General features: G+C 47.9%; 1 protein-coding gene across 2 annotated transcripts in view; it reads left to right on the plus strand.

The window, feature by feature from the left end:
* The window catches only part of MFAP3L (microfibril associated protein 3 like), a 28596-nt gene extending 15821 nt beyond the window's left edge, over nucleotides 1-12775 (plus strand). For both annotated transcript variants that reach the window (XM_021713717.1, XM_008060677.2), the window contains exon 2: nucleotides 11844-12775. In XM_021713717.1, the coding sequence (XP_021569392.1) occupies nucleotides 11855-12775 (921 nt within the window). In that variant the 5' untranslated portion in view covers nucleotides 11844-11854. The remainder of the gene's footprint in view (nucleotides 1-11843) is intronic.
* Nucleotides 12776-16996: the final 4221 nt, after the last annotated feature.

The following is a 16996-nucleotide window of genomic DNA, read 5'->3' on the forward strand; positions in this document are numbered from 1 at the left end:
GGGGCCAGGGTGGGAGCAAAAACCCATTGTACTGAAGTGGCAGCTCATTCATGGCCTTCTCCTTTCACAGCCCTCAGGCAAGCTTCTGCCCCAGAAAGACTTACTTTCTTAATCTCTTTTCCTCATTTTCTCTTCATTGCTCTGAAAAAGAGCCAAGGCCGCTGCCTTCTGTCTGTAGTTGCTTACTTGTGCCTCCTAGCTGTGCTCTGAGTGGCAGGGCTACTGGCCAGGCTGTGGGGCGCAGGTATGCTGTTGCAACCACCGTTTCCGTTAGCTGAGCAGGATCTCACCACGGGATAAAACTTCCCTTGCATTAGAATGTGATGTGTTATGAATCATGTTTAACCACGGAGTGATGGACCCTTTTACCACCAAGTAAGATTGCGGGACCACAGAAATTTTAAAATAGGTGTTAGGTATCAAAAATCCAAACTCGCAGCGGGGACCTCCAGAATGTTAGGTCAGGCTTGATGGGGTTATCTGGTCTACAATCCAGTGCTGTGCGAAAGATACAAAGAATTGCACAGAAGTTAGGTTGGAAAATAGTTTATTTAGAAAATAAATTAGAGAGAGAGAGAGAGAGGAGATTCACCTCCCCAAGGTAGGGGAGAGAGTCACAACTAGGAAACATGGTGGCCTTAAAGAGCCACCTGGGCTCACCAGAATTTAACAAAACAATGGCAAATGGTTGCTTGAAGTTGAATACTTTTCAATCTTCCCTTTGATTGGGGGCAGGTCTTTAAGGTGATTGGGTGGTGGTCTGTTCCATGTCATCACCATGGGGACAGTAGTAAGCATAGGTACTGACCACACCATGGTGGACAGCAGGCAGATGGGTGAGTTAGTCACATGATCGTTGCCATGATGTTGAGGTCTATGTCATGAAGGTCACAGATTGGGTTAACTTGTTTACAAAACAAGCTGGGGAGGAGATTATGAAGCAATTGTCAATAACTACCTCTAAGAAACCTGTTCTGTCCTGGGCTAACGATTAGAGGGTAAATTAAAGCAAGCTGCCAGAAAAACGTGACAGAGCTAAACAACATTAAAATGGCTGCTCATTGGATGTACCAGTTTCATTTATGTCCTTTCAGAAGGGACTTGAGAGACATGGCATCTCAGCCCCAATTACTAAAGGTTGCCCAAAGTACTGCTATAAGTAAGCAGCTGTGACTACAACCTTCACTGCTGACTGTGGAAAGATTGTAGCACAACACTCTAAATTCATAGTCAGTGTCCTCCCTACAGCCCCTTCCTTCCTCCAGGACCCTAGGTCAGAAGGCAACAGCATCACCCTGTGATGGGACAGCAGTGACCATGGTGATGAAGACTCTCTTCAGGCCTGGACCTAGGATACCAGGGTGACTGGATTCAGAGGAACCAGGATCCAACTTTTATATGGACCCTGGAGCAAAGATGACTCCTGGGTACTAAAGAGTTGGGCCCAGGACACTGGACTCCAGGGTCCTTGAGAGTAAGAGCATCACAGAAATGGCACCATGCTGAGGCCTGATCTTCAGTTGCAGCATCTAGAGTCGCCCCAGAGTAGCAGCTCCTGCTTCCAAGAGGTGTGTGTGCTGTCTTACACAAAGACCCTGTGACTCCTTCTTGGCAAGAGATCCTTCAGCCGTCTACCAAGGGCATTGAGCTAGGTGGTAGGCACGTTTGGCTCAATTTTCTTGTGCCTGTGGGTGCCAGGCAGTCTGAGGTCGTGGTTTGTCTGTCAGTCGTCAACCCCAAGCTGGTGGGAGCCTCAGGGTTTTGGCACCAAGAGCTGCTCTGTCCAGATTCCGTGCTCTCATAATTGTAGCCAGTAGCCTCGCTGATAAGCCAGTTAGCTCTTCCAAATCTTATGAAGAAGCAGTACTTCAGGTTTTTAGAAAGAGCTCATGATACTAGAACTTGATGTTCCGGCTCGGCTCTTGTAATCATAGGACATAATAATAGCAATTTCAGATCATGAGAATATGCAAAGCTTTGTACCTAACCACCAAGCAGCACATAGAGAATAGCAGAGTGTCTGTCCTCATAAAATATTAGAATGTTAGTGTTGGAGCAGATTGTTTGTACACCTGTTGTCTTTAACTTTTCATCTCTGATGGGGAAATACCTGTGTTATAACATGGACATAGATTTTCAGGCCAGCAGCTAGAGTTTAAATGAAGCAGTATTTCATTCACAACTCAAGAGGTAATTGAGTCCAGTATAAAAATGATGCTCATATTCTAGAACCTTGCGTAGGTATACCAGAACTCCTGATAGGACCAAGCTCACAAGGTTCATGTAATTTTCATTAATGACTGCCCTCTTCTAAGCCCCTGCACCACATTGTGCAAGTTATTTCTAACCCTTATGGTAAGCATGACTGTGAGATGTCTTATCCTCATATGCACACAGGGGAAACCAGGTGGATGGGGGATATTGCCCACCCAAGCGTGGCCTGCCACATTCGCCTCCCTCTCTGCCCAACCCGTACTACCCTTAGGTGCTGGCAGGCAGAACATGTGGAAGAGCATTTAACGCAGACTGAGTGAATGACAGGATTTCTAGAGGGAAGAGACAGTGTAACCACCACCAGCACAGTGAGGTAGTGTCAGGACTTGTGCTGTAGTGTGTGTGTGTGTGTATGTGTGTCATGCACACACAGATGTGTTCGGTCACCTGGAAAGGAGCTGCTTCCTCTCTGGTTTACACTGAGGGGTGAGGTCGTAGCTGCTAGCACCAGCCCTTCCCGTGTCTCCTACTGAGACAGGAACAGCAACTGACTTGCATTCTTCCTGTCGCTTGTCATATCCGTGCTGCAGGACCAGGAGAGGCTCCTGTATAATCTCCATCTGGAGGAAGTTTTGGGGTTTTTTTTGTTTGTTTGTTTGATGGTAATTCCCCAAAGAACCTGTTTGGAGTGGTCACCCAATCCTATTAGAGAAACAACTCAGAATTCAGATACTGTGAATGACCACAGATGGCCCTGAAATGTGCTGTTTTCCATTTTCCCTGTGCTGGAAGTGAATGGAAATATAGAGTTGCCAAGAAGTGTCAGGGCAAAGTCCTGATTATTTCAGGTACTAATCAGCCGTGCCTTTTTGCCGTGGCTTCTTACTGCGACTATAGACCATTTAAACACACATGAGCGCCTTTATCAGATGGTAAGTAACATATCCTCCAAGCACATCCGCAGGCTCAAATTCCAACTTTGGGTTGGTTTTGCCTTTTCTGTGCTGTCTCCACACTCTCGTCATGTCCTGTCACCAGAGTAATGAAGCATCTTCCTTAGTGGGGAACATGCCCATGAGTGACCCGGCCAAATTACCCGAGCCCACAGTGGCACACCTGCTGCTAGTGATGGAATTCATAATCGTTAGGTTTGCCTTTGGGTTACAGTGCTTAATGTTTCTGTCTCTATTTTTGGAAAGTCTTCGGCTAGATTGTGATACACTTTCCAACTAGTTCTGCAGGGACGGTAACAGGTTGTGCCGGCCCAGTGCTAGGCGGTCGCTGTCACCTGCCCACTTGATATAGTGTGTATCTCAGGGGTCCGCTCCCACAGCATTGAGTGTAAATTATCCTCTGCCTCTGAGATCCATGTGAAGTAGTGCATTAACCCATAGAAGCATACTGAATTCCTTGTTTAGTACATTAAATACGTGATATTAAAAAACTTATCAAGGCTTTCCTCAGAAAACCTGATTATGTAAGTAATAAATCTTTTCATACCTTTTTTAAAAAAGAAGAAAAAACTTAACAAAAGGCATTAGACACAATTTACTTAGCTATGAATATATTATTGGCAATTCAGAAGACTATAATCTTTGAGCAAGTTCTTTGACTTTTCTGAGTCACAGTTTTCTTGTCTGTAAAATAGAGACCATCCTGTTTTACTCCCAAGTGGGGTTGTGAGTCTTAAATTGCATATTAAATACTCAGCATAGTTCCTGGAACATGCCAAACTCTCAGTAACCTGTGGCTGCTATTATTATGGTTAATATTGTGTTGTATCCTCACAATAATAGATTCCAAATGTTTCAGTCCCTGTTTCTTAATATGGTGTGTTTTGCAAAGAAAGGAAATTGTTTTCTAGGTAACTTCTTAACCCCATGTCAATTTCTCAACCTTTAAAAACTCAATAAATACGAAAGAAATTTATGCCCCTTAAATGTTATTTGAAACATCAAAATAGTGTTGTGACTTCAGTGACAGCAAGTCTGGATCTCACTTTTGTGTACTAAGCCCCTTTGGATTCGACAGGCTTCTAATTCTGAGAAGAGCTGTGTATCTGGGAATTGCCAAGTGCACCAGCAGAACCTGACATTTGCCCACACCAGTGACTCTCAAGTGGGACCAGAGGACATGTGGCAAAGCCTGGAGACACTTTGGTTTGGCCCTTGGTTGGGGGTGGGTGTGCTACTGGCATCTAACGGGTTGAGGCCAGGATATGCTGAGCAGCCTGTCACAGGAAGACCTCATGACACACAGAGACCCTGCTCAGGATGTCAGTAGTGCCAAAACTGAGAACCCAGTCCCACCCGCAGGAGCCCATTGGCTAACTAAAGAGGTATTCCAAAGCAGCTCGAAGTTGGAACCCACAGTGCATTTTCCCATCACAGCAGTTCAATTCAGGGTGTTTGGGTTCATTTACCAATTGAGCCACTTGGAGGGCCAGCCAGTGACCACATGTGTCCTGGGCTTTATCGGGATGTGAACCCTAACAGCTCTCATCTCACTGTGAAAAGACCTTCTAAATGCATCTCAGACTAGGTTGTCGGCTAACCCCCACATGGAACCCACTTGTAGGAGCCAGGTTCAGGGGCCCTTGTCTCAAAGACCACCTGTAGCTGCTCTCCGGAAGGACCGCTGTTTGCCTGCGTGAGATCACAGGCTTGGCGCTTTTGAAAAATTAAGGTGACTATATCAAATGAGTTAGAGCTACCAATGTTTCCTTTCCCAGGAAACAGGAAGACAGCGGGTTCTTTTCAGACACTAATGCTGTTAAGTAGAACAGAACTGCACATTCTGAGCAGCAGAGCCCTCCCTCCCCCGCTGCCCAGGCTGAAAGCTCGCTGAGACTGTCACCCTCCTTTGCTCCGCACGACTATGCAAGAGTGTGTCATGCTGCCCTGCCTGTTCCTCAAGAGAGCTCTCGGGAGGATTGTGGGTGGACTGGGGGCATGGAAGCCCTTGCGGCTTGCGGGGTTTATAGCCTGCCTCAGCTGTGGCTTGGAGGAGCTGTCATCTCTGCAGAAACCTCATAGTAGTTGCAGCCACACAGTGGTTGTGTTCAGTGAGGTTGTGTTCAGTGAGGTTTTGTAACCTCACAATGCTTTCCCGCCATGTTTCACACAGTAGAGAACATGTGCCACATTTATAGACACACACCATGCATACACTGTGCTTACTTGAAGTGTGCTGTTTCAATGTGATGCTCGCTCAAGTGCGTGTTGTGCGTCATTTGTGTTTGCATAGACATTTAGTGGTACTCTCACCAGCTGAACATTTTCAAGTTGGTTTCAAGTTGAGAAAATAACTTCTTGTTTTGGCAGTTTGTACCGTTCTCCCTGAAAAGCATGGGTGTGCCAAGATTAGCACCCAAATATCTAAACAGGGTTGTGAATAGAGTTTTAATCTGTTTATGCCACTCTAGGGTATAGACAAACCCTAGGTCACTTTGTCCACACATTCACAGGAAGAGGTCTGTGAGGAAAAAGAAGTCATTTTCTTCATGTAAGGGATTTTCAAGAGCTTGAGAGCTCAGCATTCAGGTATACTGTTAACTTCTCCCGCTCAGTGACCTCATGACAGGTGGAGAGGTAGAGAATTCGTCAGACATAGTGTCTGGAGACTAGCTGCCGTGGCAAGTCTGTGTGGGTTGTGCCCGCACCCTCCCTGGAGCTCTGGGTTCCAGAATGTGTCTGACGGCCCTTTGCTGTCAGCAGTCATGTGATCAAAAGCCATTATTTGCTTGCTGAACAAGTTCTGATGGTGTTGTACGTTGGTTTCACACTGTCACAGTGACCCCCACGATCCATTATCTCTTGTGTGTATGACTTCCTTGCAGCCATGCTATGTTGTTGATGTCCTCTCATTGCTGACTGGTCTACCTGCACTGTCCTGTCCACATGACAGTGGGCCGTGCGTGTGGGCATGCCACTGCAGTAAGCACGGGAATCCCAAGCCAGCAACTGCCCTGGGGTAGAGCCATTGAGGGTCACAGCATGGGAGCTGTGTCCCTGGAAGAAACACCTGTTCTTAAAGGTTTGTTTTTTTTTTTCAATGCCTTGATTTTCTTACACTCCTTAATGTTTTTCCAGACAATCTAGGCTTGCCTGATTATAAGAATTTTGTGAAGTCTAAAAGTAGGTCAGAGATTATATTCATTTCAAATCATGATGAAATCAATCTTCCAGCAATCTAACCAGCCCAGCCACCTGCCTGTGTGGTAGGGTGTCCCCTCCCCAAGTCTTAGCAGCACCGTGTGTAAGCACAGCCCTCTTATTCTGGCAAACTGAAAGGTGCAAAGTCATGTTTTAAAATTATTTTCCTTACGCTTAATTATGTTTTAATCATTAGTGATTTTTTTAACACATAGACACCACTTGCAGTCCTTGTTTTTGTGGAGTTGTTTCTTCTGATCTCATTCTCATTTTTTTCTTATGGGTTTGTCTTGGCTTGTTTGATGTAAACTAGTTCCTTGTTTTATAGTCATTAAACATTTGCCAAATATTCTAGAATTTTCTCCCAGTCATTTGCTTTTGACTTTGCTTTCATATGGCATATTTTATAGAGCAGAAAATTTTAATTTGGGGGAAATCTGATCAATCCATCAGTGTTTTCCTTTACAGCTTCAGAGATTCTTGAAGTACTTCCAAAGACCTTCCTATCCCAAGGTGATAAAAATACTTTCTATCGTCTGTTATCCTTATGCCTATAATTATATAGGTAGATCCTCAGAGTACTTGGAACTTGTATCTATGTCACATCAGCAGGGATTTCCCTTTATTTTCTAGCAGATGGACAGCACTGTGTCCCTGTGGTTTCTTCCACCAACTTGCAGGCCACCTTCCTCATGTCTTGTCCCTACACCTGGCTACACCTGCCTCTGGCCTTTTAGGCCATTTCCCCAATAAGTCAGGGTTGGAGAAGCCTTTCCAGGGGGTGACACAAAGGTGTCCTCTTAACCCTTAGGACCATGTGGGGTGGGCCTAGAGCAGGAGAAGGAGCCTTCTGGGAAGGGTAAGCATGTGAGGAGTCCTGTGGCCACTCTAATAATGAGATGAGGCAGGTTCAACAGGGGATAGGTCGTGAAAAGTGAGGTTGGAAGTCAAGAGGGCTCCATCCCGGTGCATAGCATGTAGTCCAGGCTCATGCAGTGCCCCAAAACCCACAGACTCATCGGCTCTCCCAGCCTTACACGCGCCTCCTCTTTGTGCCTCTCCCCATCTGTGTCACCTGCTCCCTCTAGGAAACCGCTTCTCTCTGTCCACACTTCCACCAGCCACGGCCCATCTCAGTTGTCTTTCGGAGCCCGTTTGCCTCATGAGACTGGATACTTTTGCTGTCAGGGATCACGCCTTATGCATCTCTGTGCTCCCATCATCTAAGGCAGATCCTGGTACATAGACAATGTGTTCAGGGGCCTTTGTTGACTGAACTAATGAACAAGATAGAAAAGATTGCTTCCCATCCACAGATGTCAGCCCTGCAGCACAGCCAGGCACCAGGGTAGCTTGGGAACGTCTGTCAGTTTTCTTTTTGCGAAGGAGAATTGTCACCACAGTACTCATGTCGGCCACCCTGGGAGGCTTTCCCATGTCATTCTGATTGCTGGGTCTCCTAGGCAGGATGTGACAGGTTCTGACCATGCTCATCTCAAGGACAGATGCAGCAGCTCTTGACCGTATGTGTCTGTTTAGCTAGAGCCTCGAGTGTGTCACCTTCCAGGACAGGGTTGTGGAGAAGGCTGGGGGAGGCGCCTGGGGCCACATCTGACCAGGGCACAGGAACACACGAGCTTGTGGGGAGAACTTGGGGTCTTCACTGTCATGTTTGGAAAGTCATAACCAAACCCGGTCCCTGTCACCTCCTCCAGAACCTCACAAGAAGATCTGACTTGGCGCTGGCTGCTGACGTTTGGGTTTCATTTGTGCTTAAGTGATGTGACCTCATGTCATGGTGATATGCCCACTCGGTGATGGTGTAAAGCACACAGGATGGCACTCTGTGACCAGCTTCATGTACACTCGCTGAAGATCCGTGCAGTCACCATGAATGTTTGCGTTCGTTAGTATATGGCAGTGGAGTTGGGACCTTCTAGGGTGAGCTGCAGGGCAGGACTTTGGACTGAGAGATGGTGCCTACAACACAGGAACTTTCTAAGAGACTTCTGGGTACAGATTTCTCTAGAGCTGGTATGGGAGAACCCTTCATACAGACCATGATGTCAACTTCCAGAGCTGTATGGATACACTGAAGTCTTTATTTTTCACAGATGGAAGGGCAGGCTGAGGCTGGGAGGAAATACTTGGAGTCTTTGTTCTGGAAGGAATGGGTGTTTCTGCCTTTAAACAAAAGATACAGGTGTACATAGGCATTGAGGTCAGGACCCTAGTTCTCCTGTGGTCCCTGGAAGTGTGTGCATGCTTATATGCATGTGTGTGTGTGTGTGTATGTATGTGTGCATGTGTGTGTTGACTTCCAAAGACATGGACTTGCCTTGTCTGGTGGCCTAGTAACAGTATGTTTAATCCAGGTCACCAGAGAAAAATCCTAAATGGCAATAATATGACCTTAACCCATGAAGTAGAGATGGCATTTGTTTCAAGAGGTGTCTAATAAATCTCTAGTAATCTTGCTGAAAGCAAGATATCCTGGTTGTGTCCTAGATTAGAAAGGACGTTGCTGGCAGGGAGAACTGTGACTTACCATTTAACTAGGGTGCCACAGCTCATATTGCAGGCTGTATCCCAACTGTTTAGGAATATAATATATGTATTCATATTTGTCATGGTTTATGGTTGAGTCACATTAGTCACTCATAGACACATGGCCTCAGACTTTAGGACAAATAAGAGTAAATGTTGCATGAAGTCTGTGAAAGATATTAGTCTGAGGACCTGCTGTCCTGAACTAGGAGGATGTGCCCCTGGGTAACAATTCATCAGCCAGACTCCCACGGCTTTCCCAGACAAGAGATACATGTCACCTTGTGTTGGGTTTCGAGCTGTGCCCCTTTAACGCTGCCATAAGAGACTTGCAGTGTCTGTAGATGCTTGTCTGAGTTGAGCTGCTTGGCTCCAGATTAGATTAGAACACGTCAATGGATGATTAAAAGCCTTTCTGAGAATGACTGCAAAGTTCAAGTTCAGAAACACTTTTTAAATAGTGGGTAGCGGAAGGCATTGGGGTGTTGTAATTAGTAAGTATTTTCACATTTTGTTTTTTTATAACAATTAGAATACAGTGCAATTATTACTAAAATGGGGATTTGGTGTTGGGAAAAGGAGTCTACATGGCCTCCAGTGCCCATCTTTGTGGCTTCGTGCCTGCTTCTCCTCTTCTCCACCCAATTCCAGACATTCAGTCCTTGTCTCCACAGATAACTTCTCCACAGAAGTGGTGGGGTGGGATGGAGGTGAACAAGCTGGTCCCAACCATGCCCCATGCAAACAGCCTCACCTCCTCACCTTCCTCCCCAATCTCCTGTCATATTTTCCAACAAAAGGCAAAGGTGGATATGAGAAACCGTGACAAGGATTGTCCATAAGTCTCTAGAGCCCAGTTATCTCCTACAAAGGAGAAACTTTCGGTCAACTAGAGTCTATTGTGTTTTGTTTCTGTCCTACTCTAGTCTAGTCTATGAGACATCAGATTATTAGAAAACGAATTGATGAGGTAACGTCCCTGGCAGAGCACCATTGTCTACCTGGAGTAGTCTGTGGCCAAAGTGTCAAATCTACGTCAGGCAGGCAGGCAGTGGGGGCCTATTCGGCCCTGAGCAAGAGAAGGTATCTCAACCCGAGAGATGGGCTTGACTGTTCACTCACATTCATAAGAGACTCAAAATGGACTTGATGTTCCAAGCCAGCATTCCCCATGGGAAAGCACATGGCTGAACTGTGAGAAGAGGGTAGCTCGGGCCACCCTCAAGATGGCCTTCAAAAGACAGGGGCATGTGCCACACCCCAGGGCCTCTACCAGGTCCAGGTATAGCAGTGGAAGCCCTGTGGGCCTGAGGAGAGCCTCATTGCCTCCAAGGAATGTTCTTTTTTTTTTGAGTTGGAGTCTCACTCTGTCACCCAGACTGGAGCGCAGTGGCCACTCCCGGCCACCGCAGCCTCGACCTGCTGGGCTCCTTCCACCTCAGCCTTCCAAGTAGCTGGAACTACAGGTGTGCGCTACCACGCCCAGCTAATTTTTGATTTATTGTAGAGACAAGGTCTCGCCAAGTTGCCCAGGCGGGTCTCGAACCCGTGGGCTCAGGCAATCCACTCACCTCAGCCTCCTAATAAATTGCTGGGATTACAGGCTGAGCCATCAAGCCCAGCCCAAGGAATGTTCTGACGGAAGAGGACCCTGCAGCCGACAGGCCTCTGTTTCTCCCTCTATGGTCTACTGAGACCTGGTCTCTGAGCTGCTCGTGAGATTAAAAATGAAAGCATGTTGCTCTTGGGAAGCATGAGGCTTTCTGTTAGAATTAAAAGTCACTGCTGTCAAGGGAGCAAATGCAATCATAGACACCTAAAGGGAAACCAGGTGTTAAATTACCCTGCTCTCAGGAGAGGCCTCTCGAGGAGGGCACTGGAGAGCCAGGTGCTCTTTTGGAGAAGTCTGACTGGGAGTTGTGGGGAAGAAGCCTGGCCAGGACCCCATGCTCTGAAGGACAGTCTAGGAGGTGACAGGATTTCAGGGAGGCCCGGACCTGAGACCTTGAAACCAACTTCTTGTTGGGTTTCACCGGGGTCTTCTGATCTGCAGGTAGATGGGCAGATTGAGAATAAATCCAACCATTGTGTCTGCTGAATTCAGAACCTCATTCCCAGAGCAGTGGTAGATCCTTTCCCAGGAGGGGGCAGGGAAGGAAGATCGCATTTATCAACATGTGTTCCCATTCTTTTCAGACTTATTTTCAACTTGATGGGTCTGTAATTTATTTGCAAGACTAACACAAATGAATATTAATTCATATTCAGCCTCTGAATGTTCACACTATTAGCTTGTAACTTTCAATAGTGTAGATAACTCATTGTAGATTTCCCAAATTAATGATGTAAGTTATGTTTCAATTAACTGAGGGCATGCAGGTTAACTTCCCTCTCACATTCAAGAAACCCAGGGAAACAGTGATAATTTAAGAGAATTAAACTCCCCAGTGAGCACACATTTAACAGAGTCGCATTCACAGGCAGGTTCGAGAATCAGATACTGCAGTGTTGAGGAACCCTGTAGAGCATGTGGCACTTTCCAGGAAGTGGAGTTAGACAGTGGGGTTTGGTAGCTGAGAGCACGGCCTCTTGAGTGTGAGTTCGTCTTCTAGTTCTGCTTCCAGATGGTGGCTCTGGGAAGGGGTCTAATCTGCCTGTGCCTCAGTTTCCTCACCCTGTGAAGTGGAACCTGTGTTAGTACCTGCCATGCAGAGCTGTGGTGAAGACTGAGTTGATGCATGTCCCTGTGTGGCACGTGCTGAGCTCGTTGAGTAAACACTGTGGGTTGCATGTCTCTATATGGTGCCTAGTGAGCTTGCTGAGAGAACATCATGGGTTGCTTGTCCCTGTAGCACGTGGTGAGCTCACTGAGTGAACGCTGTGGGTGTGGCAGCGAGCCCTGACCGACTCTCCTCTCTCCCCCGGCAGGGAAGTGGCAGATGCATGACAGTGGCCTCCTGAATATCACCAAGGTGTCCTTCTCCGACCGAGGCAAGTACACGTGTGTGGCGTCCAACGTCCACGGCTCTGTGAACAACACGGTGACCCTGCGCGTGGTCTTCACCTCAGGGGACATGGGCGTGTACTACATGGTCGTGTGCCTGGTGGCCTTCACCGTGGTCATGGTCCTCAACATCACGCGCCTGTGCATGATGAGCAGCCACCTGAAGAAGACCGAGCAGGCCATCAACGAGTTCTTCCGCACTGAGGGCGCGGAGAAGCTGCAGAAGGCCTTCGAGATCGCCAAGCGCATCCCCATCATCACCTCGGCCAAGACCCTGGAGCTGGCCAAGGTCACGCAGTTCAAGACCATGGAGTTCGCCCGCTACATCGAGGAGCTGGCCCGCAGCGTGCCCCTGCCTCCGCTCATCATGAACTGCAGGACCATCATGGAGGAGATCATGGAGGTGGTGGGGCTGGAGGAGTCGGGCCAGAACTTCGTGCGGCATGCCCCCGAGGGCCAGGAGGCTGCCGACCAGGACGAGGTCTACACCATCCCCAGCTCCCCCCCGCGGAGTGACTCCCCCACCGCCGACTCAGATGCCTCGTCGCTGCATGAGCCGCCACAGCAGATCGCCATCAAGGTGTCTGTTCACCCGCCATCCAGGAAGGAGCACGCCGACGACCGGGAGGGCGCGCGGCTAGAGGTCCAGGGGGAGGAGGAGTCCGAGCCGTCGGCCGAGGGTTCCCCAGGGAGCACGGAGCCGTCCACAGACATCACATCCACTGAGCTGACGTCGGAGGAGCCCACGCCCGTGGAGGCAGCGGGCCGGGGACTGCCGCCTGCTCTCCCGGAAACCGCAGAGCCTGTGGCGACCCGGGACACAAACACCTGCATTGTTTACGAAAGCCATGTCTAATCTCACCCGAAAAGCTATGCATATCAAGAGAACCAGAGGTTGGTAGCACTTGCCATTAAGCCTTTTCAGGAGACCCGCCCCCCCCCCCCAGACAAGAGAGACGCCTGTTAGCAGGGAGACACCGCGGGCAACCTGTGTGGCGGGGACTCCCTGGCAGGGAAGGGTATGGGAGGCACGAGGGCACAGGACGGGTCATGTCAGGCAGAAGGCATCTGTCACGCGCTATGAACTTTTGAGTTTGCTCTCTGCCAGGTACCTTAATTGCGATGCCCTCCTGGCAGAGAGTGACCCCACGAGACACTCCAAATATGAGCGCCCTGTCCCACGCACACTAGCTGCTTCTCCTCTGGAGAATGATAGGTCTGCTGCAGTAGCACGTGCACGTGGGTCCATTGCACTTTCTTCTCAGTTGTGATCACTCACTGTCCTCTGTGATGGAGTTGGGGTTGTTATGTTAGCACTAATCACTGTTTCTGGTTCAGTTCTCCTCGCCATTTTGGTCCTTGTTTTCCCTAGAACACTTACCTCAGAGAGGCTTTGGCCCCAGCTGCTGGTCCCAGGGCTGATACTCACAAGTCGTGTCATGTTCCAAAGTGGGTATGAGGCTCAGTGTTTTTTTCCATTTCCCAGTCCTGTTTTCTTAGATTGCTTTTTTTGTTTCCAGTGAAGCTGCTGTCACGAAAACTGAGAAAAACTTTGCCCCAGAATAGCACTTTAAGAGTCAAATAAAAACGTGTTTACCCATATGATTGGGAGAGCCTTTTGGTGAGCTCATCTGAGGTGTGAAGGGAGATCGTCAAAGGTTAAGTAAGCCCACACTACCTGTGAAAATCACCGTCTACGTTTGACATCCTCCTCCAAATGCAGACTGACTCTGTCTGGAAAACGCATTGCTTCACAGGCAGAAGCACCCGCTGAAGTCTTGTAGTGTTGGCCTCCCAGACAGACCTGCAGGGACGCCTGCTATCAGATGACCCCACGCTTGATGTAGGCAGTGAGAGTAAGCCCTGTGAGGTCGCATAGCCCAGTCCACCTCAGTGAACTGCATAGCTGGCATGGTCCTCACAAGGGAGGGTAAAGGATCTGTGTCACAGCAGAGGGACTGTGCCCTCGAATTTCATGCCAAAATCTCTGAATTATTATTCAGCCCCACATGATGTTGTAGAAAGAACTAGTCGTCTAGAGGCTGAATCCCTTCCCTGACTTTGCCTGCAACAAGCTGTCTAGCTTTGGCAAGTCTGGGCCTCAGGCTCCTCATCTGTAAGGGGGGCAGACTGGGTGAGCTCTGAGCACCATTTAAATGGTCCCACTCACAGAACTAAACTAGTGTTAACGTCCTGGTTTCACTTCACAGTTACTTTAAAGATGTTTGCTCTTGTCTTGGACTCACCTAGCATCTTCATGCTGCCTTACTTAAATAAAGAGGGTGAGTTCTGCGAAATGGTAACATTTTCAATGAACTGGGGGTCTTCTCCTTCCGCAGACAATTAGGACCACTGCTGCAGTTTAGATTTCATCTTGAGGAGAATGAGTAGTGTTATTTCCCCTACCCTTGTAAGCAAGGGAGACAGTAATCTTAAAGTGGTTAAAAGAGTGGTGGCTATATCAGATGGCAGGATTAGGATGTCTGGGGTTGCATTGACCATGATGAGAAGAGAGCAGGCCCCGATGTTCTCTGTTTTTGAGCTGGAGTCTCACTCTGTTGCCCAGGCTGGAGTGCAGTGGCATGTTCATGGCCACCACAGCCTCAACCTGCTGGGCTCAGGCCAACCTCAGCTTTCCAAGTAGCTAGAATCATAGCCATGCGCTACCATGCCCAGCTAATTTTTTTACTTATTGTAGAAACAAGGTCTCACCAAGTTGCCCGGGCTGGTCTCAAACACCTGGACTCAGGCAGTCCTCTTGCCTCCGCCTTCCAAAGTGCTGGGATTATAGGCATGAGCCACCAAGCCCGGCCTTGAATTTTTTTCTTCTGTGAAATAAGCAGTAGTACTTACGGGTTTACAAGATCCCTTCTGGTGGAAACACCCATAGTTTTATGGAGAGTTTGCAGTCTCCTGTGATAACCCCCAGCCATGAGACAAGCAAAATGGTGAGCAAAAAAGGGCACCGAGACTAGGTGCTGTCACTGTTCAGACATCACAGCAAATGTGCCTACCTGTCCCTGAGGGCTCTGGGCATGGCTTCACAGGTGGCCTTAGTGGATTCATTTGTAGATAACTGGTGTGGGAGGTGATGACAAAGTGTGGAGTTTAAGTAGACATTGCTCAGGCAGGAGGGCACCATTTTCACCTAGCCAGGGGTGTCCCATGTGGTCATCTAGCTGGGGGTGTCCTGTGTGGTCACATAGCCAGGAGTGTCCCGTATAGTCACCTTTCCAGGAGTGGCCCTTGTGGTCACCTAGCCGGGAGTGTCCTGTGTGGTCATCTAGCCGGGAGTGTCCCGTGTGGTCATCTAGCTTGGAGTATCCCATGTGGTCACCTAAAGAACCAAGGAGAGAGAAATCCAGAGAACCATGACTCCTGCTAGGGTCTCAGGATTAGCATTTTATGTGCCTTGGTTGCAGAAAGGTTGTGTCTCCACCTCTTAAAATTTACATTTTCCTGTTGTATGGAGGTCTACAAATTCTTGAGCTTATATGCGCCAAGCAGCAGCAGGGCCATCACCTTGTTTTGTGGCATTGTGTGGCTTTCCCTCATTCTGTTCTGTTCTCATTTCACCAAACCCATGTGTGGGTTTCCATATGGAAACAACAGGAGAGGGCATTATCCCCTCTAGACACTGATGAGGGGTGATAAGCTAAAAGTGGGCAGGTTTTTTACAAAACAGGAGTAGCAATGTGTGACCAAAGAATGTTTCTGGGTTGGTTTTCGCTTCTTTAGACTCTGGTGAGGGAGACAACAGATTTTCAAAACTCTGTCCCTCTGTAAGGCATCAACATGCTCTCTATTTGTTAATAGCCAGCCTAAGGGAGATGGTTTATAGTGGGCATCTCTCCTTCCCAAGAGTTTACACTCTTCCTGTCCATGCTACAGCTTCTTTAAGGATGAGAGGTCCCCTGCTAGAGTAGGAAGTACAAAAGACCTCATGACTTCCAGCTGGTCTTTGAAAGGTCAAGTGAGCGGTGTAGCATCACGGGAATTGGGGAGTGTGACTGGACGTGTGCACACACACCACACACAAGACTCCATGGGGCAGTTTTAGGAGCTTGACACTAAACCCCAAGCCGTGTTTTTTGGGTCTTATGTAGTCATTCTTAAAACCCATATCTGGCCTCTGAGTAATCCTAGTCATATCTCTAACAGTTTTTTTTTTTCTTGAAATTCTGATAATGATTCACACGTGTGTGTGTATTTAATCCACTTCAATGATCTGTAACCTTGGATGGTATTTATTCTAAATGGGGAAAACAGAATTTTATATGAAAAATCTATGTAATTTATAATGGTTTTGTTTTATACATTATATTTTCATATCTTTAGGGCACATCTACTGGCCTCATCTTTTTGTATATCATACTTGGAAAAAAGAAATACTAATACTTGACTAAAATCTCTAGGAACCAAATGTGATGTGTGTGCTATATGACATACAGAAATTGCTCTGAAGTATCTGAATGTCTCTCCCTCCCTGAGTGCCGCTGCCCTGCAGTTGTGTCCAGAGCACGCTATCCTGGACACCATGAGCATCTGTGCCCAGCCAAGGCTGAAAGGCCTGGTGTCCCACATGCCAGGTTCTGGAGTCCCCTTACTCCTCCTCTGTCTTTTCATTTCCTGTTTCATTTTGCACAAGTCCACGTTGTCTAAGCTTCCTTTTGAAGGGCAGATGCGAGATGGGAAGACTGGTTGCATTTAACTAAGGCCATGCCAGTCATTCTGGTGGACTGGTGGTGTGTGTCAGGCCTACCACTTGGACCCTCATTTACTGGTGACCCAATCTGCTCAGGTCTTCAGCACATGAAGAAAGTCGGGTACAAAGAATCTTTGCACGTTTAGAGCAGGCACACCCTTTGGGCAATTAGAGTGAGACTCCAACTCAAAAAAAAAAAAAAGAAATAGCACAGCCGACCCCAAGAGACCTGGCTGTAGAACACCTTCCGGAGTGTAACCCGGAGCAGAGCAGACACCTGTGATCATGCGCATGAAACCCAGTTGCGTCAACACTGAGACTGTTGCGTGACCATCCCTGGAGTTCTGTGAACTGGGATTTCCTTTTGGTGTT

The sequence above is a fragment of the Carlito syrichta genome, unplaced genomic scaffold (assembly GCF_000164805.1).
Source record: "Carlito syrichta isolate Samal-C Ts95f unplaced genomic scaffold, Tarsius_syrichta-2.0.1 Scaffold304698, whole genome shotgun sequence".
Lineage (NCBI taxonomy): Eukaryota > Metazoa > Chordata > Mammalia > Primates > Tarsiidae > Carlito > Carlito syrichta.